Here is a 25,456-nt window from a genome sequence, read left to right as displayed (position 1 = left end):
ATGGATAGAGTATTTGGCTTAAATACACGGTGTGAATAGGAAGCCAAACTAATGTTAAGTCGAAAACAGTTGTCCCCATTCTTGTTTTAGGTGCGTAAAAGTACCTACCTACTGAAGGTATTATTTACCCTACATTACTAAGGATTCTCTGATTAGTGATACACAATTGTAAATATGTAACTTATAATTACACAGTGGATAAACCCTGGATACAATAGGCTAAACTTAGTTATACGTACTGTACTCCATTTATATTACCATTTGAAACGGTAAAATTTGCACACGTTTTTAAATGAAACAACGAAACTATTAAAATTAATAATAATAATAGTTTATTGCATATAAAAAAAGTACAACAACAAATACTTATTTAAGAAACAGATAGGTAACAATATGTGGTAGGAAACAATTTGCTGTAGGTAGGTACATGTTCACACTTCCACAAACAGTTATCCTCTAACTCCTAAGCTAAGTAAAACTTGTCTTATAGGAGTAGTGGCCGACCATACGCAACCATGCACTTAGGCATCACAAAAACGTGTCTAAATAATGCAAGATCTATGTTCTTACGCCTAAATTGTGTTAACTTCTATGATAAAAACGTAATAACGTAATAAATACCGGTAATAAATACATGTAGTGCGATGTAGATATTTTTAGTCTATTTGTGTTCGAAATTCCGACAAACGTGTGTTGCAATTTGACCGTTAATTCAAACCTTAAATTAAACGGAGTATAGTATAATTATGAATGCGAATATTTCGCACATGAAATAAAAACTGTCGTAACTCAAAAATTTGGGGCTTTTAAGTTAAAGTAAGTAGGTATAAGTATACTGTAGGTGCAAGGTCCGCCCGGATTGCTACCACCATCTTGCTCGCTTAATCCTGCCGTGAAGCAGCAGTGCTTGCACTGTTGTGTTTTTGGCGTGGAGACTAAGACAGCCGGTGAAATTACTGGCACTTGAGTATCCCATCTTAGGCCTCTAGGTTGGCAACGCATCTGCAATCCTCTGGTGTTGCAGGTGTTTATGGGCGGTATCTCTTACCATCAGGAGACCTATTTGCTCGTTTGCAATCCAGTCGAATAAAAAAAAATACTGTCCGTCGTAAGGAAGAGGGGTTCTATTGGTGTTGTCTCTTTTATTTATTTTTATTTCATTTTGTGCAATGTACGAATTTAATGCTTTTGTGTGTGCCCCCTTTTACATATTTGCGATAGATTTTTTTATGTGTGGAATATGGGTCGGATTTTTTTAATTTTGCGCCATTCCTTGCCGCCACGTTTCGCTGACTCTAATCCTTTGAAGAACTTTTTTTGTTTTTTATTTTCCACAGAACGCATCTGTCTTTGAACGTATCGTGGCAAATGAAACGTCACGTCAACTTAACTTGACATTTTCGTTTGACAACTCAGCTCGAGCTCGGTCGCCAGCTGGGTGATTTGTTTGATTACTTTCGAGACCGTTTGCGTTGGACTGACCGCTTGACTTCCTTGGTGTCAGCACGTGTTTGTGTCGGACCTGCGAAATTTTGTGGCCTAGTGCTATTTTTTTTCGTGTTTTTGTGTTACCCATCGGAATCGGCGCTCAGTAAGTGTTTTAACCAATTCTTGTACGCTGTTAACCCCGCTATGTCTCATTTCCCGCCAAAACCTCCAGACATAACCTCAGTTGTTGGGGACCCGGTTTCCGCCGGCCCACCGGTGGATTTGTCGCAAGACAGTCAATCGGAGGGGCCGATGGAAGCCGAGATATCCTTACTGGGGACAAAAAGGAGGGCTACGGTGCAGGGTGGATCCCAACCTCCCACTAAGTTGGGGGGCAGGGCTCCTTCCGACTCCATAGCTCATCTTTATGAACACCCGGATTATAAAAATGGACGAAAATACACTTCCAACGACGGAGGACCTTTCCTAGTCCATGTTTCCAAACCTGAATCCGATCCCTCCTCCGGTACCACCCTAAACCCCATTAAGTTTGGCCAAGTGATGGTTAACTCTCGTGTACAGAATATAACGCGAGACGGTATAAAAAAGTAGGTAGAAACCGCATTAGCGTTGAGTTTAACACGGCAGAGGCAGCAAATGCCTTCTTAGTGGACCCTTTACTTGCGTCTAAAAACTTTGAAGCAACCATACCAACATTTAATGTCACTCGCATGGGTATTGTCAGAGGAGTGCCAACGGACCTTGCTCTGGATGCATTCGTCAGTGAAGTAGAGCTTCCTTCTGGCTGTGGGGTAATCCTCAAAGCCAGACGACTAAACCGCAAAGTCCACAAACCTGATGGAGTTGAATGGATCCCTACAGGAACTGTTGTAGTTACTTTCAGCGGCCAAGTTCTTCCGTCCAGAATTTTCTGCTGCTACACATCTTTGGTGGTTGAAAAGTACCGTTTGCCCACAATACAGTGCCACAGTTGCTGCAAATTCGGACACATATCAGAGCAGTGCCGATCAAAACCAAAGTGTTTCAAATGCGGTCAAGAACATACAGGGAAGACATGTGTTGTGCAGGAAGACTTAGCGTTTTGCTTGTTCTGCTCAGGCAGGCACTTCGCTACTAACAAGACCTGCCCAGAACACACTCGCCAACAGGCTATTAAGGATACAATGTCTGAAGACAATATTTCTTACTCTCAGGCATGCGAGAGGTTCCCCCCGTGAAGAGAACGTACGCTGATGCGGCTCAGATGCTCCCCCTTCCCAAACAGACCATATTTTGTCTCAATCGCAAAACAACTCCTCCCTCCCCCACCTTCAGTCAGTCCCAAAGCTATAGGAAAACCGTTTTCATCCCAAGGTCCCCACGTCGCCCCCTAACACAAGGATATGACCGCGCCGCGCACAACGCCTTAATTAGTGATCGGAACCCTCCGCCTCCGAGGACTGGTGCTGCGCTCCAGTCCCCTAACTCCCCGCTCTCACCCTCCTGTCATTCCCCACACAACGATAACCTGCTGGATATGTTGCTATCCTTGTTGATCAATATGTTCAGCAAAATGGATGAATTCCCACTACCGCCCAACGTCGCCAATAAACTTTCCCAGTTTCTTTCAGTTGTCAAAATTCCATCTCATCCAGTGGAACAGTCACAGTCTCCGCCCTAAGAAACACGAAATTCTGCAAATGGTATCCTCGTATGACCCTGCTGTCTTTGCCATATCGGAGACCTGGTTGATTCCAGGATCCCGGTTTCGGGTGCCTGGCTTCTCGTGCCTCCGACATGACAGAGATGACGGCTACGCAGGAGCCGCTCTTCTCATTAAATCTTCTATTACGTATACTCGTATAACTCTTCCCCCTATCGCTCGTGGTATTAATGCCGTCGCCGCCAAGATTATGGACTTTTCCGTTCTTTCGATCTATATTCATGATCCTCACTCTATTAATATATCAGACCTCGAGCACATATTTTCTGCCCTCCCGGGCCCGTTCCTCATCTTAGGTGACTTTAACTGTCACCATCTCATGTGGGGTAGTGCCGATTACGACGCTTTAGCCTGTGATCTCGTTGACCTGATGGAGGACAAAAACATCTGTCTTCTCAACGATGGTTCGCCGACGCGCAGAACGGCTCCAGGCCTGAATCCTAGCGCCGTGGATCTTTCCTTGTGCTCTCCACAATTTGGCACCCTTCTCTCGTGGTCTGTTCTCCAGGACTCCTATGGTAGTGACCACCTACCCATCTTAATATCCTTCCCTACATCCTTTTCCCAACCCAGTTCTCCCCTAAATACTAGTAGGTACCTCTTGTCCAAGGCAGATTGGGATCAGTTCGCGGCGGACTTGGACGCAGCAGTAAGCAAGATGCCCACTGTCTTACCTGAAAATGCTCCTATTTGTCATGACAATCTAATCGACGCCTTCACAGTTGCAGCTAACACAAATATTCCCCCTAAAAAACGCTATAAGGCTAGGTCCTCTCCACCTTGGTGGGATTCTGAATGTTCGGACATGATTCGCCAAAGGAACGAGGCCGAGAGAGCGTATTGTGGAAATATGTCCCTGGATAACTTTCTCGCATTCAAAAAGACGGCAGCCCTGGCGAAACGTATGTTCAGAAAAAAAAAGAAATCGGGATGGTTAAACTTCTGCCAAAATATCTCTCCTCGCACTCCCTCAACTGTACTATGGAAAGCCATAAAACGCTTCCGAGGGTCATTCATAGCCCGCGATGCGCCAAGTAACGACTCCTCAGCTTGGCTCACGGCATTTATCGACACATTATCTCCCCCTTCTGTCCCTCATATTAACTCTCTCCCTTCCCGCTATCCTCTGAATTGCCCCCAGAACAGTTTTGACCAACCGTTTTCCTGGGCAGAACTTCTGGCATCGCTTGACCACCTTAAGAACTCTGCTCCTGGTCCAGATAGTATCCCTTACGCCTTTCTTGTCAAATCTGGTCAGGTTACAAAAAAATACTTCCTAGACCTTCTAAATCATTTTTTTGATCTGGGTTTCGTTCCAGAGGCTTGGAAAAATCAAATTATCATCCCTTTACATAAACAAGGAAAAGATCCTCTCCTTCCTTCTCCCATCGTCCCATCGCTTTATCATCCTGCCTACTCAAAATCCTGGAGCACATGATAAGAAGCGTCTAGAGTGGTTCGTAGAATCTAAAAAAAATCCTGTCCAAAAGCCAATTTGGTTTTCGGAGGGGAATGGGCACCATGGATAGTCTCTCGATTTAACAACGACATCAGAATCGCCTTTTCAAGGAACGAGTTCCTTGTTGGTGTATTCTTGGACATATCATCCGCATATGATAATGTCATACTCTCCTTACTCAGAGATAAGCTATCTAAGCTGAGTTTGCCGCAGAAGCTGACGCATTTCATATGTAACTTCCTTATGGAACGTTCCATCGAGGTGAGACATAATGGTTCCCATTCCACTCCGAGACTAATCTGGCAAGTCCCCACAAGGATCTGTATTAAGTCCCCTACTCTACAGTTTGTACACCCATGACCTAGACGAGGCTGTTTCACCGTTCTGCAACATTCTACAATACGCAGATGATATAGCATTGTATTTCATCGTCCCACTCCGTCGAGGTAGCTACGTGTAACTTGAACCAGCCCTATTCTATCTGGGAGAATGGCTTGCTGTTCATGGTCTTTCCCTTTCAGTTCCCAAATGTAGCGTGGTCCCCTTTACCAGAAAAAGATCGTTATCCCCTGTGGAAGTCGCTTTCAATAATCAACTGATCCCTGTTAGTAAAAGTTAAGTTTAGGCGTTACGCTTGACTCTCGTCTTTCCGGTTGCCCCCATATTGATTTGACAGTTAAAAATGCCAATCGAGCATCAACATTTTACGTTGTCTTTCGGGTGTGTGGTGGGGTGCTCACCCTTCTCCCAGAAACTCCTGTACAATGCGATAGTGCGCAGCGTCCTTGATTATGGCTCTTTTGCTTTAGAACCTTGCAGCAAGGTGGCCTTAGGTAAACTAGATAAAATCCAGTTCCAATCCCTCCGGGTGATCCTGGGGGCCATGAAATCCTCCCCGACCAATGCCCTGCAAGTAGAAGCATCTGACCCCCCCTTTTCCTCCGACGGCAGTATCTGGCTGACCGTTTCTTCCTTAGACTTTCCCTTCTGGACGACCACCCCCTTTTACCTAAGCTTCAAGAACTATCGCGTTTAATTACTGACAGCGGATTCTGGTTTAACAAAAACCGCCATGCCTGATAAATAGTTTCCGTAAATTCAGTAGCCTCCCGGACCCTCTTTCACATGCTCCCGACTCCCCCTCTTCGCTCATAGTTACGATGCTCTTATTTTTCAACCGAACATAATCCTGGACTTTGGAATATCAAAAAGTCAACCCGGTGCGAACAATTCCTTTTTGCGCAATATCGAAAACTTCTGGCAAGGCTGGACGCTATTATTCACGGATTCCTCCAGGCTCGTACTTGGCGGGGCGGTGGGTTCGGCAGTCTGGATCCCGAGTGACTCAGTTATATTGAGCTTTAAATGCCCGCCTCGCACGTCGGTCTTTACCGGAGAGCTAGTTGCTATCTTGGAAGCCGTTAAGTATATCAATGCCCATGGGATTAGTCGATCGATAATTTTTACGGATTCTCTTAGCGGTTTACAATCAATTAAGGCCAACCCGTTCTCTGCTAAAATTAACTTTCTTTAGTGTTACTCATTAGGCAAACCCTATTCGAAGCTCATCTCCGCAACATTGAGATCTCATTATCCTGGATCCCCAGTCATTCTGGGATCGAAGGCAACGAGGCCGCTGACGCCCATGCTAAAGAGGCCGTGGAAATCGGCAGTTTGGACCACCCCCACTGCTACTTCTATGACCTCTTCTCTGCCGCCAATCCGATCTTTCCTCTACGTGGCTCCGTCATTATGAGAGCTCTTTATTGGTCAAAGGCCGCCATTACGGGGATATCCAGCCAAACATTCCCCCCAAGCCTTGGTTTTACCGGTTTCGCCAAGCGAACAAACAGACCACCTCAGTCATCTGCAGACTACGTATAGGACATACTTGTTCTCCCTCCCGCTTGTATAGATGGGGCATTGTCCAATCCCCCCTCTGTTCATGCGGCCTGGAGGAGGGTACTGCAGATCATATCCTTTTAAACTGCCCGATGAGAACTACTCCCTATACAACATCCTCCCGCCTTGTATTCCTAAACCCACCAACCTTAAAACCCTCCTACTCCATGCCTCCTCTAACAAAAAATCCTTAACCTCCTAATTAAATATATAACTAAAGAAAAAATAAAACTTTAGGTGCTTTTTCGCTTTTGTCTCTCCCTTTGATCCGATCTGTAATGTCTAAATGTTTGTACTGTCTTCTATGTTTTGTGCTGTCCCTATGTTTTGTGTATGTCTATTGCAGGTACGCAACAAACTCGCTTCGACAACTCCCGTTTAGATATCTTATTCAACCGGTCTGACACAATATACACTTTGCTGCTGTCAGGTGTCATTGGCAGTAATGGACGCTAACCAAAAGCGACCGATTGCCACTTAACAAAAAAGTTGAAGTTGAAGTTGACCGTTTGCGTTAAACAGATACTAATTAACGAAAAAAAATGGCATCTGTTGAGGAATTACAGAAGAAAGTGCAGGAGTTGGAGGCTAAGCTGGCCGCTGTACAAGTGAACGCGGGCCCCGCGCGGCAGAAGATTGATGTAATGTCATCAGAAGTCGTCGACTCTAACCCTTACAGGTATTTCGCGTTTCCTATAAAATTACCTACGGTAGAATTGTAATTTGTTCATTCTTTATTAGTTTTACATTACAGAATTCATTATTTCCCACTGTAAATTCACTTAAAAATTACCTACTAAAATTGGTTCGAAAATGACGCATTTCTTGGCCTTGCTTTTAAATACGTTTTTGGGTGAATATTCGGGCGCTTGTACTGCCGTCTTGTTGACACTTTTTTTTCAGATTTCTTAAGAAAAAGGTACAATAAAAATCAACATGTGTTTGATGTTGATTTTTGTTGTACCTATTTCTTAAGAAATCTGATAAAAAAAGTGTTAAGAACAATGACGGCGGTACAAACGCCCGAATATTCACCCTTTCCAACCATTTTCGAGTAACGTACTCACTACATACGTGTAAACTGACACATTAGTCTTCTTACTACTTCTAATTATAAAAACTACTAATACAGTAGGTAATCGCAAGCGGTAGTCTATTTTCTGCAAAGCGACGTCGATATTTCACCCTATTACCCTTACTTGTAGTGCGCTGTACCCATATGTTACGTATAATATAACAGGCTGTTTTCGATAACTTGCTGACTTATCGCTATCTTGCGTGTACCCACATCTTAACTTTAAATGTATTTCATGATGTGCTATATACACTACTAATTTCTTTTACAGTCGTCTAATGGCATTGAAGCGCATGGGTATTGTGGATAACTATGAGAAGATCCGAGAGCTGTCTGTAGCTGTGGTGGGAGTGGGTGGGGTGGGCAGCGTCACTGCCGAGATGCTCACCAGATGTGGGATTGGCAAGGTGTGGTATTCCTTCCATGTTAATAATAATGTTACATTTATTTCTTTGTCCATATAGTGGTTCAAGAGCCTGATTATGAGGCTTGAGGTCCCAGTTGTAATCCCAGATTGGAGTTGATATTTACATAATGTATTTAAGTTTAATGTGTATTTGGGTTTGTTATTCTGTCCCGTCAGCGAGGGGACAAAAGTAGTACAGTTTAATATAAGAAATGTTGTGTCACATTGTACTAATATGTTTATTAGATGACCAGTTATAGAAGGGGCCTAAAACTACTACAAAAATGCATGTTTCGTAGATTTTAATCCTATGAACTTATGGTTTAAAGAGTAACTCAGGAGAATGTAACTATAGCAACGAGTGACAAGTAAAAGTTGATCGACCCATTTATGTAAATAAATATGTTTATCTATTGCTTAATACCTATAGTAAAAGCTTTATTTGAATTGGTGCCAATTTGTTTTGATATTTTTTGTTATTGTTTATTTATTTATTTCATGAATTATAGAATTTCATCCATCATTATGATGATGTCAATCTTATCTTTTTTTATTTACTAATCCATAGTTAATGTTATAAATGCGAAAATGTGTGTGTGTTTGTCCGTCTTTCACGTCGAAACGGAGCGGCGGATCTATGTGATTTTTGGCGCTACTTTTTATCCCGGGAAAATGCACAGTTCCCGAGGGAACTGCGCGCGACAACCGAATTCCACGCGGGCGAAGCCGCGGGCAAAAGCTTATAAATGTATTGATTAATCATTTCATTAAACACGCATACATATATTTTTTACTCAACTACTTTATACATATAAATATTTACTTTACTGAAGCTAAAAGTGACGCAAGTTTAAAATAACCGCCAAGTGCTAGTTACTTGAATGAATACAAGTACAGTCAACATAAACACCGTCAGCAGAAAAGCTTTAAAACCGAAATTTCAATTAGAACTTTTTTGTTTGCAGCTAATCCTCTTCGACTATGATAAAGTGGAGTTGGCTAACATGAACCGCCTGTTCTTCCAACCGCACCAAGCCGGGCTCAGTAAGGTGGATGCTGCCGCAGCCACCCTGCAAACCATCAACCCTGATGTGGCTATAGATGCTTACAACTACAACATAACCACTATGGAGAACTTCCAAAAGTTCTGCAATGCTATTAGGTTAGTGTCATAGTAATCCTACTAATATTGTAATATGCGAAAGTTTGTAAGTATATGTGTATGTTTGTTACACCTTCACGCTAAAACGGCTGGATGGATTTGGTTGAAATTTGGTATGAAGATAGCTGGAAAATGAAAATGTAATAAAACACACGCATAGGGTACTTTTTATCTTAACATTCCTAACATAACAATTCAATAAATAAAATAAAAAAATGACATATATTGCCATTGCCACACTAAATATTATATATATACAGTGGTGGTCATGTAATTAAGAACGATTTGAAGTTCCAGATTATTTTTAACTAAATCATGTCATGTGTAGTCGTGGTTCCTTCTTAGAAGTAACTAGTTACGTTATGAAATAGCAACATGAATAGAGCAAACGGGATTAAGAATAGATAATAAAATTGCTGACATTTTTTTACAAATTTTGTTTTTATTCTCTTTAGTAACAAATTAAAATAGTAATGAAGCTGGACAAATAATTAAGAACGATTTATTGAACTGCTCGAAAGTTTTTTTATTTGAAACTTAGATTAACTAAATCACACTAACGTGAAGTTTGTACAGAAAAAAAAGGAATTTAATACATTTTAACTAAAATTAATAGTTAGTAGCATGTCCACGGCTTTTTATTACTGCCTTACACCGGCGAGGCATTGAATCTATCAATTTTTGACATTTCGCAAGAGAGATAGAGTTCCATTCTTCTAAGAATACGTCATACAGTTCTCTTAAATTGCCACACTGTCGATTTGAAACCTTTTTCTTGACTTCGCACCAAAGATGCTCTATTGGGTTAAGATCGGGGCTATCGGCTGGCCAATCTAAGACAGAAACTGATTGCGATGTGAGGAATTCCTTAACGGTACGTGCAGTATGCTTGGGATCATTGTCATGCTGGAATGTCCAAATAACCGGAAGCATGCCTTCAGCATATGGTAACATTGTTTCTTCCAGTATTTTTTTGTATTGAAATTGATCCATGTTTCCTTCTATCAGCCTAACAGGTCCAACACCATGTCCAGAAAAACATCCCCAAATTTTTACATTTCCCCCGCCATGCTTTAAAGTCACTTTTGTGTACTTTGGGTCGAATGCTTTATTTGAAAGCCATCTTACATATCGTTTGCCATCAGAACATACCCTATTTATTTTTGTCTCGTCAGAAAAAAGAACGTTTTTCCACTGTCTGACTGTCCAGTTTTCATATCTTCTTGCAAATGCAAGCCGGGCTTGCCTATGACACCGTTTCAACATAGGTACCTTCCTTGCTATCCTTCCGTGCAACTTTTCTTCTACCAAACGCCTTCGAATAATGCGTGCCGAGATTGCTGAAGGGTGGTTTTCGCCAAAATATTTTTTTCTTAACTCATTAGACGGTATTAGACCCTTTAAAAGGATTTTGTTTTGCCAAACGAACGATATTTCGATCATCTCGACGAGATGACTTTCTTTGTCTAGGTACACGCGGAACATTTGAAGTAGTTTGATACGTGGCAAAATGCTTTATGGCGTGGAAAACCATAGTTTTTGAACATTGCAGATGATCGGCTATGTGTTTATACGACCAATTCTTGTCGCAAAGTTTTAGTATTACTTCTCTTGTAGATTTATCACAACTTTTATTTTTCCCCATTGTTTTTATATGAAGCAATCGCCTTTAAGACTTTTACGGCACTAAATGGCGCCAAAATTATTCGAATAATAACCTAAAACCACAAAGCGGCCGTCCGTTCTCTATATAAATTTGAATAAAAAATAAACTACTCAGCGTTCTTAATTATATGACCAGCCAGTAAGTAGTAATACTAGGTTTAGATTTAATGTATAAAGTTTATATATTTATTTTTTAGCCAATTATATGTATAAATGAATTTACCGCTAGTACGGAAAAGTTTTACGATACCGAGAGAAGTACAAAAATATACATGCAGTTAGTAACACTTGTCAGTTTGAAAAAATCTTCTCTATAAAAAATCGTTCTTAATTATATGACCACAACTGTATATATATAAATATATAAATAAATACTATGGGACACTTTGACACCAATTGACCTAGTCCCAAACTAAGCAAAGCTTGCACTATGGATACTAAGCAACGGATAAATATACTTATGTAGATAAATGCATACTTAAATACATATTAAACATCAAAGACCCGAGAATAAACATTAAAACACAACATAACAATATGCCATTAAACATTTCTGTTCAGTCTGCATTGTTGGTATTAATGATATTATATGATTCTTGATACAGTCAGCAGCAGAAGTGGATTAGTACTTACAGTTACAGTGCTCAAAATGATAAACACATGACTACTGCGAAGATAATTATAAGATTGTTTAGATCGTTTTGAGCGCCACAACCGCTAATCTGCACAATGCTGCTGACTGTATTTTTTTTTCGACCCTGATTCAATTTCCAGTTCCCAGCATATTTTTACCGATATTTCAATGTATTGTACAGTATTATTTAAGTAAAACCATTTATTTTGGTTATGATACTTTTCAAATCTTTTATTATTATTTATCTGTACCCCAGCACCGGCAGCCTCTCTGGCGGGCGCGTGGACCTGGTCCTCAGCTGCGTGGACAACTTCGAAGCCCGGATGGCCATCAACACGGCCTGCAACGAGCTCAGCCAGAGCTGGTTCGAGAGCGGAGTCAGTGAAAACGCTGTCTCTGGACACATACAGTTCATCGTGCCCGGTGTCACCGCCTGCTTTGCTGTAAGTCATACATATCCCTAACACTAAAGAAGCATATTCGTTGGCTTTGGGAGTAAACCTGTTAATTTTTTTACCAATGTCCTATTTTACTTACGGACACATGTTAATAAATTTCAAATGGATTGATTCTTGGAACGGATTCAGCAGATTTACTCCCTAAGCCAATGAATTATGTAAATGTCAGAAATGAGGAGATACATAGAAGAGGTTACCGAGATAGCCAAGTGGATTAGCTTGTTGAAATTGCAATGGGTGGGTAGGCCATATAGCACAGAGAATAGTTCGCCGTTGGGGCTGAAGAGTTCGCTGAAGATTGCGGATCGGCGAGCGCAGTATAGGACGTCCATTAACGAGATGGACGGATGACCTGGTTCAATCGTTCACGGCGGATGCAGATGGTCTAAGAGCCGCTAAAGATCGACCTTCACCCATCTGATAACCGGATTCTCTGCATTAAGAACTACCAGTTGGAATAAAAAAAAACTGGATATCAAAAGAGAGGGTAGTCAAAAAAAAATGGATTAAAATTAATTTAATTAAATATAGCCGGCCATGAACACTTCGATAGGCAAGCTATCATATGCGTGTTTGTAAATAAATAACATTTAATAATAACCTAACCAACAAAAAACCCCCGACTGTCACTTCAGTGCCTCCGCTAGCTGACGCGGATTACCTGGAACGGATGCCCGTCTAATAAGAAATTGTATGAACTGTGTTAAAAGGCGCGGGCGCGTGCGACGGATTTTAATACAGCGGGTGTCCGGAGTGGGACCTGCACCAAACCACCGCATCGCATTCAAATCGGTCCACCCGTTTAAGAGCTATGGTATGCACAGATAGACACAGACAGACAGACACACAGATAGACACACATAGCGGTCAAACTTTATAACACCCCTCTTTTTGCGACGGGGGTTAAAAATATGTCTCATCTGGTTATCAGATGGGTGAAGGTTGATGTTCCACGTCTCCTCTAACCGAATCAACTGGGGTTCTGTGGGGGATGCCTGTGTCTAGCACTGGACGTCCAACGGCTGATATGATGGTGATGATTATATATGAAAGTTGAGAAGAATATGTAGGTGGCCAGGGACAGGCCACATCGCTCAATAAGGTAACCGTTGCGAAGAAAGGTTCTCGAGTGGTGACCAAAGCAAAGGTAGTAAAGAGAAGGTAGGTAAGGTACTTATTACCCGCCGCTAGGTAAGGGGATTTTGTTTTATGTTTTTTTTTCCATGTTTTTTTTTATGTTTACTGAGAATCAATACAGTACAAATATGCATTATTTAACACCATATAGACAATCAGAGATACTCCTAAATCTTCTTAGTGTAATCGTCAGATGTCTTCATCCTCCATCCTCCCAGCCTATATACGTCCCACTGCTGGGCACAGGCCTCCTCTCAGAACAAGAGGGCTTGGGCCATAGTTCCCACGCGGGCCCAGTGCGGATTGGGAACTTCACACGCACCATTGAATTGCTTCGCAGGTTAGTGCAGGTTTTCTCACGATGTTTTCCTTCACCGCAAAGCTCGTGGTAAATTTCAAATGTAATTCCGCACATGAATTTCGAAAAACTCAGAGGTGCGAGCCGGGGTTTGAACCCACCTTATATATATTTAAAGCTCTATATACATTTATATCTCATAACAATATAAAACTATAAGTATTATTATTTATCTTTTACCCTTCCTGATCTTTTCCAACCCATTTTTCTAAATTCCGATCCTTACGCATTTCCCTTATCTAATTCCGTTTCCCCGTTTGGCTAAATGCGCCAAGAGCGCGAGCTATAATTAAAAAAAAAAAAAAAACGTTAAACCGTTAAAAAACGGTTGGCGAAGACACGATTTTCGAGATACAATAAAATACAATACAAAAATATTCTTTATTGATCACCAAAAGCAGTACAGAGACATTACAAAAATATAAACATTGAGGTAGACAATAGGCGGTCGTAAAACTACCCACTTTTTTTTTAGAAATGATCAACAGCTTTCAAATGGTTTCCGATTTAAATATTAACAGACATTGACTCGAGCCGAACGGCTGTCGACAACCGACGCTTATTTAAATTATTGACTATGTTTTAATGTTTTAATTTATTGTTTAAAATAAAATAAATTAAGGAAGTGCAATAATTAGTCATTTAGTTGGAACTGACGGCAAAATGAAACGAAGAGGTAAAAAGATTCGCGAGAGCTTCATCATATCCTTCCTAAGATATTACAAACTGCTGCCAGCACTGTGGAATAGAAATCACGACAGCTTCAACGACATTGAAGCTAAAAAGAAAAGTTACATGTTGCTTTTGTACAAATATAAGGAAACATTTCCTGAAGCCACTATGCGGCATATGAAGATTGAAATTAAGTGTCGGCGGTCAACATTCCTCTCGTACTACTTAAAGGAGTCTGATCAGGAACGTCCTTGGTTTAAAGAAATTACTTTTATCAACTGCGAAGAAACGGTTAAAGAAGAGTTGAACGTTGAAGAAGAATACAATAAGTTAGCGGCGAAAATCGATAATTTACGGTTAGCGTCAGAGTACGAGGAAGCATACGACCCCGAGGACGAACCTTTTGAACAGGTATTCCTTTTTAACACCCTTTAATACCTTGTTTACACAATGCGAATACGATATTTGACTATTTTTAGGGTTCCGTACCCCAAAAGACTTTAGATGACCAGATGGCCTAGTGGTTAGAGAACCTGACTACGAAGCTTGAGGTCCCGGGTTGGATTCCCGCGTCGGGACAAATATTTGTATGAAAAATACGAATGTTTGTTCTCGGGTCTTGGGTGTTTAATATGTATTTAAGTATGTGTCTATCTATATAATTATATTTATCCGTTGCTTAGTACCCATAACACAAGCTTTGCTAAGCTTACTTTGGGACTAGGTTAATTGGTGTGAATTGTCTCGTGATATTTATTTATTTAAAAGGAAAAAGCGGAAGCCTTATAGGATTACTTTGTTGTCCGTCTGTTTGACTGTCAAGACCCTTTATCTCAGGGACGCGTAGAAGTATCAAGCTGAAATTCATATTAAATACTCAGGTCTACTGTCCCTAGGAGCTGTGAATAAATCAAACTTCTAAGCCAACGCAATCAAAAGATACAGCCGTTTATGCTGTAAATTTTTGACGCTCGCAAGGGAATCAAAACCTACAGGGTACTTCACGTGAACTCAGAATTTTGAAATTTGGTACAAAGCAACGTCTTATAGTAACGATAAAGGAAAAAATGCGAAAAGCATGAATTTTTAGTAACATCACATAATAAAAATATTTGTACGGAACCCTCGGTGCGCGAGTCCGTCTCGCACTTGGCCGGTTTTTTATTCATTTCATAAATTAAAGCTTGACAATGCATGTTATCGAACAGAAAATAAATTTTTAAGTTATATTTAAATATAACAGAGTTATGAAAGTTTGAAATTCAAGATTATACAGAGAAAGACTTTTGCATGTGACGTCACACGCAAGTAGCGCCATACTTGCTGCATAGATACTTGCTGCGTTGTAGAAAGAGACAGATATGTAGATTTTTCAAAAATCGATATAAATATGGTTTATGATATTTATTTCTCATAAGATTTACATAAATCACTTACTGAGAAAACAATAATTTTGCTTAAAATCTAAATAAGAGGGTAGCATGCGAACACTGTTGACGACATAAGTAGGCACAAAGGCGCCTGTGCGTGGTTAAACTATGGTTTAACTCTACCAACAAACTATATAATAATTGTACGTTTCTATAAGTAAAAAAAAACAAATCCAATCCAATTTTCAACCGATTTAATTTTTCTCTTCGCTAAACATTGCTGTATATCTATATTTTTGTAATAATACTAGTATACAGTATATTGTAAATTCAAAATTTGTCAAATACCTATTCTCTCGCCTCGTCTCATCCCATGATAGGGCACAGAATAAGAGGGCTTGGGTCTTAGTTCCCACGCTTGCCCATTGGGAACGTCACACAAAATTGATTTTTCCCCACCATGTTTTTCTTTGTGGTACAGTCAACGTCATAAATAAGTGATCACTTTTGTACCTTGTCACTTTAATGTCATGTTTGAAAAGCCATACGAAATTGTGTAACGACTGAAAGCGACAAGTTACAGAAATGATCACTTATTTATGACGTTGGCTGATAAATTTCAAACGTAAATTCGAATCTAAATTATGAGAAAAAATATAATTAACTACCGCCAAAAATATTGATCTTTGATCATGAAAATTAGGACTTTGTTTTTATGAGTTCCGTAGTCATACAAAGAACCCTTATGGTTTCGCCGTGTCCGTCCGTCTGTTTGTCTGTTTGTTGGTACTTTTGCGGCTTAGATCAACTACTGTTAGTGCTAGAAAGCTGTGATTTTGCATGGAAATGTATATTAAACACGCAGTTACAAAACAAAATTTTGAAAAAAAAAAAATATTATTTTGGTGTACCTTCTTTTAATGTAACGTGTTGGATGTTTTTTTTTAAACGGTGTAATGTGTAAGTTATCATGGGTAGGCCTTTCAACTCGGGGCTTTGTTGAGTTGCTAACTCCATTTTTAAGGATTTAGAGAAGCTATAAGTTTTTTTGTACAGACTTCCCATCAGTGCTCGCGTTTATAAAAAAAAATTGTGATATTTGTGAATTTTTACAAAGATAACCTTGTTAATCATATACTAATTAAACCGTTAACTTGCAGTATTTCAATAAAAAAATGGTAGAACACAACAAATTTAAAAGAAAAACTATCACAGTAGTTATGGGCGGTGGTGATCTCTTACCATCAGGAAACCCACTTGCTCGTTTGCCATCCATGCCAGTCGAATAAAAAAAAAGTAAACAAGCCTGGAGTTCAAATCTATAATTTGGTGGTAATTTTTTTGGAGTCTTTTTGTATTTTTTATTTCAACTCCAAATTTGTTACTTTTACGGGTATCCCGTGAAACCATATCGAAAATACAAACTGAGACATGGACGGTTTAAAAATTTTCACTGCATTGTATTGTATTCAAATGATAAAATGCTCAAGGTCTCACTCAAGTAACCGGTTTTCACCCGACTGCTCGAAAGAGGGTTGTGTTTTTCGAGCGCATTTATTTGGGTATTGGATATATACATTTTTTCCTTTTAATTATATATAGGCAGTCAGGTTATTGATTTTTAAATTTAGTTAAAAAAACCGGTTAAGTGCGAAGACTCGCACAATAAGGGTTCCGTACCGCACGATTGCCATTATTATTTGTTTGTATTATTTCACATAATTTAAGCTCGCCATTTATTTCATAGGAAAATACATCAGCACTAGTCGATTCTATTCTACAACAGAAGTCGCGTGTAACAAAAGTAGAACCACAACCATGTTCATCAAAAGAACCTTCAACGATTTCAAGAGCACAGCAAGTGTCAGTTGGCACAAGAACTTGGACACAAAAATCAAGTGTACATCAATCAACAACTCGGGCAGCAAAAAATGTGGATACGAAACATAAGCCAGCGTCAACAGTTGGGGTCGGAACAGGACAGCCTGTGATTAAACGTCCGGCAACGCCAGTTATTGAAAAAAGAATTGACTGTAAAGCGCAATCTATTGAGAAAACCTCAGTAGAAAACACACCGATAAGTGGAGGCAATGAGACACCAGTTGTGGAGGAATCTCCGACTGAGAATGCCAAAAGATGTCATCTTGCGTATTATACGTATATGGCATACGTGAAAAATCCTGGAAAGCAAACAAAAACAAGCTTAGCCAGAAAGCTTCAGACAAATCAGTGGAAGCCTGTGACTCCAGTACCATCTACGGCAGCAGAACGAATATATGCACCTACTCCAATAAAAGTGACGGAAGATGGCGATTTGGTAATTCCAAAAGATACTAAGTTATTAGAGCCAACTGACACATCTCAGGATGTTTCAGGGACATCAAGAGATAAAAAACGGTCAAATTACGAGAGAAACAACGATGTAACTCTGACGATAGATGATACGGTACTACAAGATGTTGAATGTGGCGTAGATGAGCAAGGAACTCGAGTTGAGGAAAAACAAGGACAGCGATCGCCGGAAAGGTTAATAGAAGGGATTCCAAATGTCGCCGTAACAGAACAATTTGAAACGCTTAATGAAATACCTCGGACACAGCAAAGTAATGCGTGTAGAAATGTGCTACTGTCAGCAGATACGGTGCAAATGCACAATTCACCAGATATTCTATTTCTTTCAAACGAGGACGGTGTTACTAGAAACATTTTGTCCCAACCACACCATGTGAATTTTGTTGTTCTTGACTCATCAAGTGAGAAGCAGAATAGGCCAGGCCGAGAATCACCGAGGAGAACGAAATTATTAAAAACCTTTGAGAAACTTACTGACCCCGACACATATTGCAATATCAACCCTACGACCACCCAGCCTCTGTACCAACAACAGTATTTGGACCCGATCTATCAACCAGCCAACCAACATCACTATGTAATCCCGGTCAGTCATCCCAACCAACCTTACAGTATGAACTCGGCGATCCCTCAACCTTCCGCCGAATCTTGCTATATCAACTCGCTGTTCAATCAGCAGTCCTACCAACCAATTAGTATGAACTCGCCGATCCCTCAACCGTCCTGCCAACCTCTCGATATCAACATGCCGACCCGTCAACCGTCCTACCAACCTCGCAATATTGACACGCCGATTACCCAACCTTCCTATCAACCTCACAATATTAACACGCCGATTCCTCAACCGTCCTACCAACCTCAAAATATTGACACGCCGATTCCTCAACCTTCCCACCGACCTCACAATATTAACACGCCGATTCCTCAACCGTCCTACCAACCTCAAAATATTAACTCTCCGATCCCTCAACCGTCCTACGAACCTCACAATACTTACACGCCGATCCGTCAACCGTTCTACCAACCTCTCGATATCAATACGCTGATCCGTCCACCAACAATCCAACTTGACAATATCGATCCTACTATCAATCAGCCGTATATTTACTACCAGCAAACCGATCAAGGAATGGCGGATAATGATAGGCGCTGGGGGCAAAAAGTGCTTCATAAGATAAGGCGTTTGAATGGGTGGCAGAAGTTCTTTGCCCAAATCACTATAGATGAAATACTCCGCCAGGCTGAGATGGGGCTGCAGCCTAATCAAGAGGATACTAGAGGTGGGTTTCGGGCCATTTCCTATTGGTGCTAGATAGTAAATATTCGTATTGTATTGTTTCCAAATGTCGCTGTTAATAGTTGCACTTGTGGAACTCAGATATGGTATGTTGCTACAACGGAAGAGATTTCCACCGGTTCGATTTCAATTTTCTTAGTTAATAATTTCTATATTGGAATCCATAGTAATATATTTTGTCCTAATTGTAAATTCCATAATAACTGGTCATATCAATGATCTTTTTCCATAATAACTTTTGTCCTAACGTAAATGCTATAATATTGTTTATACTAATATTGAATATCATAATGCTTATTTGCACTATTTTCTTAAGTACTAATGATCAGTTGTCCTAATAGTCACATATCCTACCTAATACAGGTTACTGGTTGCTATAATCATCTATGAACTAACCTTACATTGTTTGTCATAACAATAATCCTACTTATGTTGTAAATGCGAAACTTTGTATGTGTATGTTTGTTACTCCTTCACGCTAAAACGGCTGAACGGATTTGGATGAATTTGGAATGTAGAATGTAGATCCGTTTTGCTTCAGCTAAGTGTAGGTACTATGCATATTCAAAGGCGCAAAATATTGGTAATAAATGAATAACGGCTATGTTACGGATTACGAACAAGACCCAGTTATTTTCTGTAGGAGTCGTAGTTTTAACCTAATCTACTTTTAAGGCTGCAATTCGTTTCTGTTGGGGTCGCAGTTTTAACGTAACTTACTTTTTCTGACTCGCAAGGTGCGGTTTGCCGACGCCTGTTCTCGTATGGCATTTAATATTATGGTTTTCTGTATTATCATTTAGGCATCGGAGTTTTCATCGCACGGTAAGACGTTAGCAAGCCATGGAGTCGACATTAGCAATAAAATTAAACTCTTATTCATACTCATTCATTTATTAGTAAGTATTCATTTATTAGTAAAGTAGTATGAAAAGTGATGCGGTAGTTTTGCTCGTGAGTATGTCACGATCCTTTAATTTTGTCGGTTACGTAGCATAACATCTAAAATCAAATGTCATAAGCTTGATACACATACGTCTAGAATGTCGAAAGCCTAAATGAATAACGTTCGTAATCTATAACGTTCGAAATACATACAACACGACTGGTCGAATTAATATAATATCGAAGTACAAAATGAATAATATTATTTGTCATAAACTTGATACACATACGTCTAAAATGTCGAAAGCCGAAATAAATAATATTCGTTATATAGGTATTTACTCGAAATCATTAGCGGGGCTCCGGCGACATCGGGCGTGGGTTGCCTAATGCTGCTGAAAATAATATATGCAAGTGATAAAAATAAACGAGAACATTATAACGCTTTATGAAAAGTCGCTACATGAAAAATACGAATAAATAATAATTTAATTTGACTTTATGTATTTTGAATGTTATGCATAGTGAGCTGTATAGATTACAAACGTTATGAATTTATACCGTAGGTTTTTTTAATTTATGATAAAAGAAGTTAGTTAGCTAGTTAGTAGAAGTAGGTACGTTATGCAATTTGACCGTATATATTTTGATCATATGAAAAACGAACTTATGACATTTGGTTTTAAATGTTATGCTACGTAACCATTTTGTCTTTGAGTATACAGTCAGCGTCAAATAGTTCGTGGCACCCAAAGTTCAATCAATCACAAAATAATAGTAATAATTAATAATATCATAATTTTATTTATAATTTGAATCACATAATGCTCACGATTTTTAATCGCGATCGCTCTAAAGGCATTTTAGAGTTAAATAAATGAGTGAGTATGAGTATGAATAAGAGTTTAATTTGATTGCTAATGTCGACTAATGAAAACTCTGATTCCTATATGACTCTCAAGTTTTATGTCTTACAATATTAGTACAAAACATGTTAGGGATATAGGTAGAGCATTAGGTTATGTAATATTATGGATTATGATATAAGAACATTATGCCAAATGAATGATATATCAAAAGTGTTTATGGCAAAAGTGGTATGGCATTTGATTTTAGGACAAACGATATTGTGCATTAGGTACGAAGGAGACCCAATTTAGTAACTATTCATACTGCTCTTACTTTAAATTCGCATTGGACTTTTTGCCCCCCTCTAACGATAACTTAAGGGGTGTCATTGTAAACTGGATCATGGTTATCGGTATTGCATATAATCCTAGTTATCTGAACAAATAAATTTTATTACTATTATTATTATTAAGATTGGTTTTTTGGAATCTTTTTGTATTTTTTATTTCAATTCCAAATTTTTACTTTTACGGTCATCCCGTAAAACCTAAATTGAGGGCTACGGCATAGATGTCGCTAGCGTCGCTGCTTAAGTGACTAAGTAAGAAACAAAAACAAGCTGAGATATGAGGTGCATAGGAAAATTCGTGTCGGTACCGTTGACCATCAGTGGTGTAGCGGTATAGCACGCGGTACGGATTACCGAGGACCTGGGTTCGATTCCCAGTGATGGTCTTATTTTTCTGTTTTTTCTGTGCATCTATATTTCAGTTTCTATTTTCAATTATTATAATTACTCGTAGAGGGAGAGGAAAAGTTAGACACTGGAAATCCAAAACAAAATAACCTAACCCAGCCGCGTTTGGGCCTGTTAGAATCGTCTTAGGGCATATACTTTGACTAGGAATGGTATCCAGGTACAACAAGTACTTGCATAAATTTATGACATCACGTTTTACATTTTGTGAGTTTTTCTATTGGTTTTTACAGTGCGCTCCCCCCCTGGTAGTGGCGTCTAAGATCGACGAACGCACGCTGAAGCGGGAAGGCGTGTGCGCTGCCAGCCTGCCCACCACTATGGGCATCGTCGCAGGTTTCCTTGGTAAGTTTGTTGCTTGGTGAACTGAAACAATGTGCTCACCCGCGACCTTATGATAGCTTCGTTTGTGCAAGATATGCGTGTTCATGCAGTTCCTCCACCTCCACACTGTACGTCGACTGTACAGTGTAAGATAAGAACACACAAATCACACAGATCCATCTATCGCCACCACACTACACTGACGCGTTTCAAACTCAAACAGAGCTCATGTTCGGAGCAACACAACCGTTCACCATGCTACCAGATGTTAGCATACCAGCAAAGCAGAGCAGAGCTAGTTAATCCGCCGTTTTGTCACCAAATTAGTTTTAAATATTATTGATTATAAATATGTATGTTAGTCTGTAAGGTATTTATTGTATGGGCCAAGTTGCCCGAAATAATGAATTTATTATTATTGTTATTATTAATAATTGTTTAAAAATATTGTCTTTATCGGTGAAAATAATTATAATTATTAATGTATAGTACAATCTGGTTATAACGACGGCCAAGGGATCGTTGATATTACGTCGTACTAACCGGACGACGTACCAAACGTACGGATGTACTTTCATGGTGGCTAATATTAAAACCAAACATATGCCTACTATACTTACGTCGCTAAAAACGGTTGCTTGTTAAATGCGAAGTCATACTAAACGAACAAAACTGTATTACATACATACACTCGAAAAACATAACCCTCCATCGGGAAGTCGGGCAAAAAAAATTTTTTTTAAGTACAAGCTTTTATTTAGTTTCACCTGTCCCATTGTCTGTCTGTAATCAAATCTTGCAAGTTAAATTCGACCAACTTCCAGTGGTTGGATTGACTTGAAATTTGGCATACTTATGTAAATTGCGTGACAATACAATAATCTGGTAGTGACATCCTGGTAGTCCAGCCAGGAACGTCTCCACAGGACGGAACTCTGCAACGGTTAATGGCATCGACTTGAAATTTGGTATGCAAATGTAGTTTGGGTGACAATACAAGTACAGTCAACAAAAAGTACAGTCAGCAAAAAAAAAGCTTGGATTAAAAATGAAATTTTTACCAAAATTTTTTTTAACGAATACATATTTGTTTCAGTTCAAAACACGCTGAAGTATCTGTTAGGGTTCGGGACTGTCACACATTACCTCGGCTACAGCGCGTTGACTGATTTCTTCCCCACAATGAGTCTAAAGGTACGTAATAGTACATTGTGTCTTAAGGGCGGTAAATAAGGAATTACGAACGAGAGTCTATTAGAAGCCCGAAGTCGAAGACTGAGGGCTCTAATGAGTCGATGTTCGTAATTCTAGTACCGCCCGTGCGACATACAATGTTTTTCATCACATTTGCGAGTAAAATTGTATATTTGTAAAAGAAAAACTAATATTTTTTTCAAAAATTGCCGATACCGCTGATTGCGCTCTTGGCAGCGCCAGCTCCCCGCCGCCTACACTTGACAACGAAATTTTCGTTTCCTTTGAAAGAAACCAAAACGTAGCAAAGAAACTCTTTTTTTAAGTAACTGTTTCTCGAAACTGTTACTTGTGAAAAAATAAGTAACGACCCATCTTATCACACTATCTACATACCAAATTCCATTCAAATCCGTCCAGCCCTTTTATCATGAAGCAGTAACAAACACAGTGAGTTTTGGCGTATAATTAGTATGGTTTTGGTTATGTCTGTCGCAGCCGAATAGTCAGTGTGACGACAATCACTGTCGCACGCGACAGATCGAGGCTCGCGCGCGGCCGCCCGTCGAGCTCGCCACAGAAGTCAAGGAGGACGTGGCGCCAGTCCACGCCGACAACGTTTGGGGTCAGTACATGTGCGCTACAGATCTGTTCATTGACGGATGAGCGCCCCTCCACATTTTATAATTGTAGTTGTACACATATCCGTACTTAAGATTGGTTTTTTGGAGTCTTTTTGTATTTTTTATTTTAACCAAATTTTTTTACTTTTACGGTCATCAAAGTAAAGCAGTAAAGTTACAAAATTTGGAGTTCAATGAAAAAATACAAAAAGACTCCAAAAAACAATCTTAATTTGATTGCTTAATAGCGACATCTCTTGTCCGGGTGAGCGGTAAGTTCCGATGGGGTGCTGAAAGTATCTCGATGAGGGCTAAAGCATAGATGTCGCTAGTGTCGCTGCTTAAGTGAAATTTGTGTCTGTACTTCTGTCCAGTGGTGGTGTTACGGTATAGCACGCAGCACGGAATGCTCAGGACCTGGGTTCGATTCCCAGCACTGGTCTCTTTTTCTGGTTTTTTCTTTCCTTTTTTTTGATATCCTTACTTGTCTATGTGTGCGTAGCTCGAACGTGTCCTCAGTCGCAAGCGTACCGTCAGTCACGCACACTGAGACTAAGACAACGTGTAACTACGAGGTTTACTCGTGCACATTGACAATTAGCTGTGGAGGGCCGCGCCTTCGTGAGTGAACAGATCTGTAGCCATAGCTCCTTGGCCCGTTTCCACCAGAGATGTGCGAGGATGTGTTGCTGTTTTTCAATAGAAACACTTCATTTACCTCGCCTCGCTCCGCTCAGCTGTTTCTGCTGGAGAAGTGCTGAGCGGGACTAGGTAAATGAAGTGTTTCTATTGGTTCATGAAAAACACATTACTCGCGACACCTCGCACATCTCTGGTTGAACGCAGCTTAAGGCTTATTAAATGGAGGAAACTGAATATAACCTAACAAATTTTGGAAAAATAATTTATTGTATTGGGCGTTAATTTGCGGGGGGTTCATATTTAATGAATGAACTACAAATTTGTTTGTAGTTGAACTTAGAAAAGTTAAATCAAGCCCGACATTGTCATTTCAAAGCTAAGAGCTCACAAGGAAGCTCACTTTTACATAAAAAATCTTTATGAAATCAGTCCATCCGTTTGAGAGCTACGGTGCCGTAGACACACATTGGCGTTAAACTTATAAAGACCAAATTTTTTGCGTCGGGTGTTAAAAAAACCTTATACAAATAAACTGTATTTGAAATGTAACGTGTGATTTTCATTAAGAAATTAAGCTATATAATTTCTCATATTAAAATTTTATAAATTATGTCTAATATAAGTTTAAAAAGCTATGTTATTCCAAATTAATGTGTAATATCTTTCTAGGTATAAGTCTGGTCGACGAGAACTGTCCCGAAGACGACAACACGACCAATTTGACACTAGTAGAAGGTGTTCAGGTTGGTACTTTGCTGTTTTACTAGTTACTACCCGCGATTTTGCTAACATGTAATCAAATCTGGTAGTTGAAAATCCTGGATTACGTCAAATTGAATAATCACTAAGCCCGCGTGAGGACTACGGGCCAAGCCCTCTCATTGTCAGAGGAGGCCTGTGCCCAGCAGTGATGATTCCGATCAAAGCCTTGGGCCTTGGTATAAAAGAAAATTTAGCTTTTATCTCGATTGTAGAATTTACTCTAGATCTAATTTGTAGAGAAGTATACTGATCAGAGTAGAATTTCAAAGTCTTCGTTATATTGAGAATTTCTTAACAGGCAAAATATCGCTAGATGGCGTTA

At 39.7% G+C, this 25,456-nt stretch overlaps 1 protein-coding gene across 2 annotated transcripts in view; it reads left to right on the top strand.

Annotated features, from left to right (window-relative positions):
* Positions 1-1,526: 1,526 nt before the first annotated feature.
* The window catches only part of LOC141438209 (ubiquitin-like modifier-activating enzyme 5), a 27,982-nt gene continuing 4,052 nt past the window's right edge, over positions 1,527-25,456 (top strand). The window contains exons 1-9 of one of the 2 annotated variants that reach the window (XM_074101987.1): positions 1,527-1,591; positions 6,859-7,191; positions 7,859-7,994; positions 8,959-9,155; positions 11,711-11,897; positions 21,823-21,934; positions 23,010-23,107; positions 23,606-23,732; positions 25,042-25,115. In XM_074101987.1, the coding sequence (XP_073958088.1) occupies positions 7,055-7,191; positions 7,859-7,994; positions 8,959-9,155; positions 11,711-11,897; positions 21,823-21,934; positions 23,010-23,107; positions 23,606-23,732; positions 25,042-25,115 (1,068 nt within the window). In that variant the 5' untranslated portion in view covers positions 1,527-1,591; positions 6,859-7,054. Of the gene's footprint in view, positions 1,592-6,858; positions 7,192-7,858; positions 7,995-8,958; positions 9,156-11,710; positions 11,898-13,912; positions 14,491-17,196; positions 19,082-21,822; positions 21,935-23,009; positions 23,108-23,605; positions 23,733-25,041; positions 25,116-25,456 lie in introns of those variants that run through there. The other variant, XM_074101986.1, reaches the window with a different exon arrangement.

Source organism: Choristoneura fumiferana, chromosome 18 (assembly GCF_025370935.1).
Source record: "Choristoneura fumiferana chromosome 18, NRCan_CFum_1, whole genome shotgun sequence".
NCBI lineage: Eukaryota > Metazoa > Arthropoda > Insecta > Lepidoptera > Tortricidae > Choristoneura > Choristoneura fumiferana.
Note: the sequence above shows the minus strand (reverse complement) of the source record. Positions and strands in the feature narration are given on the sequence as shown.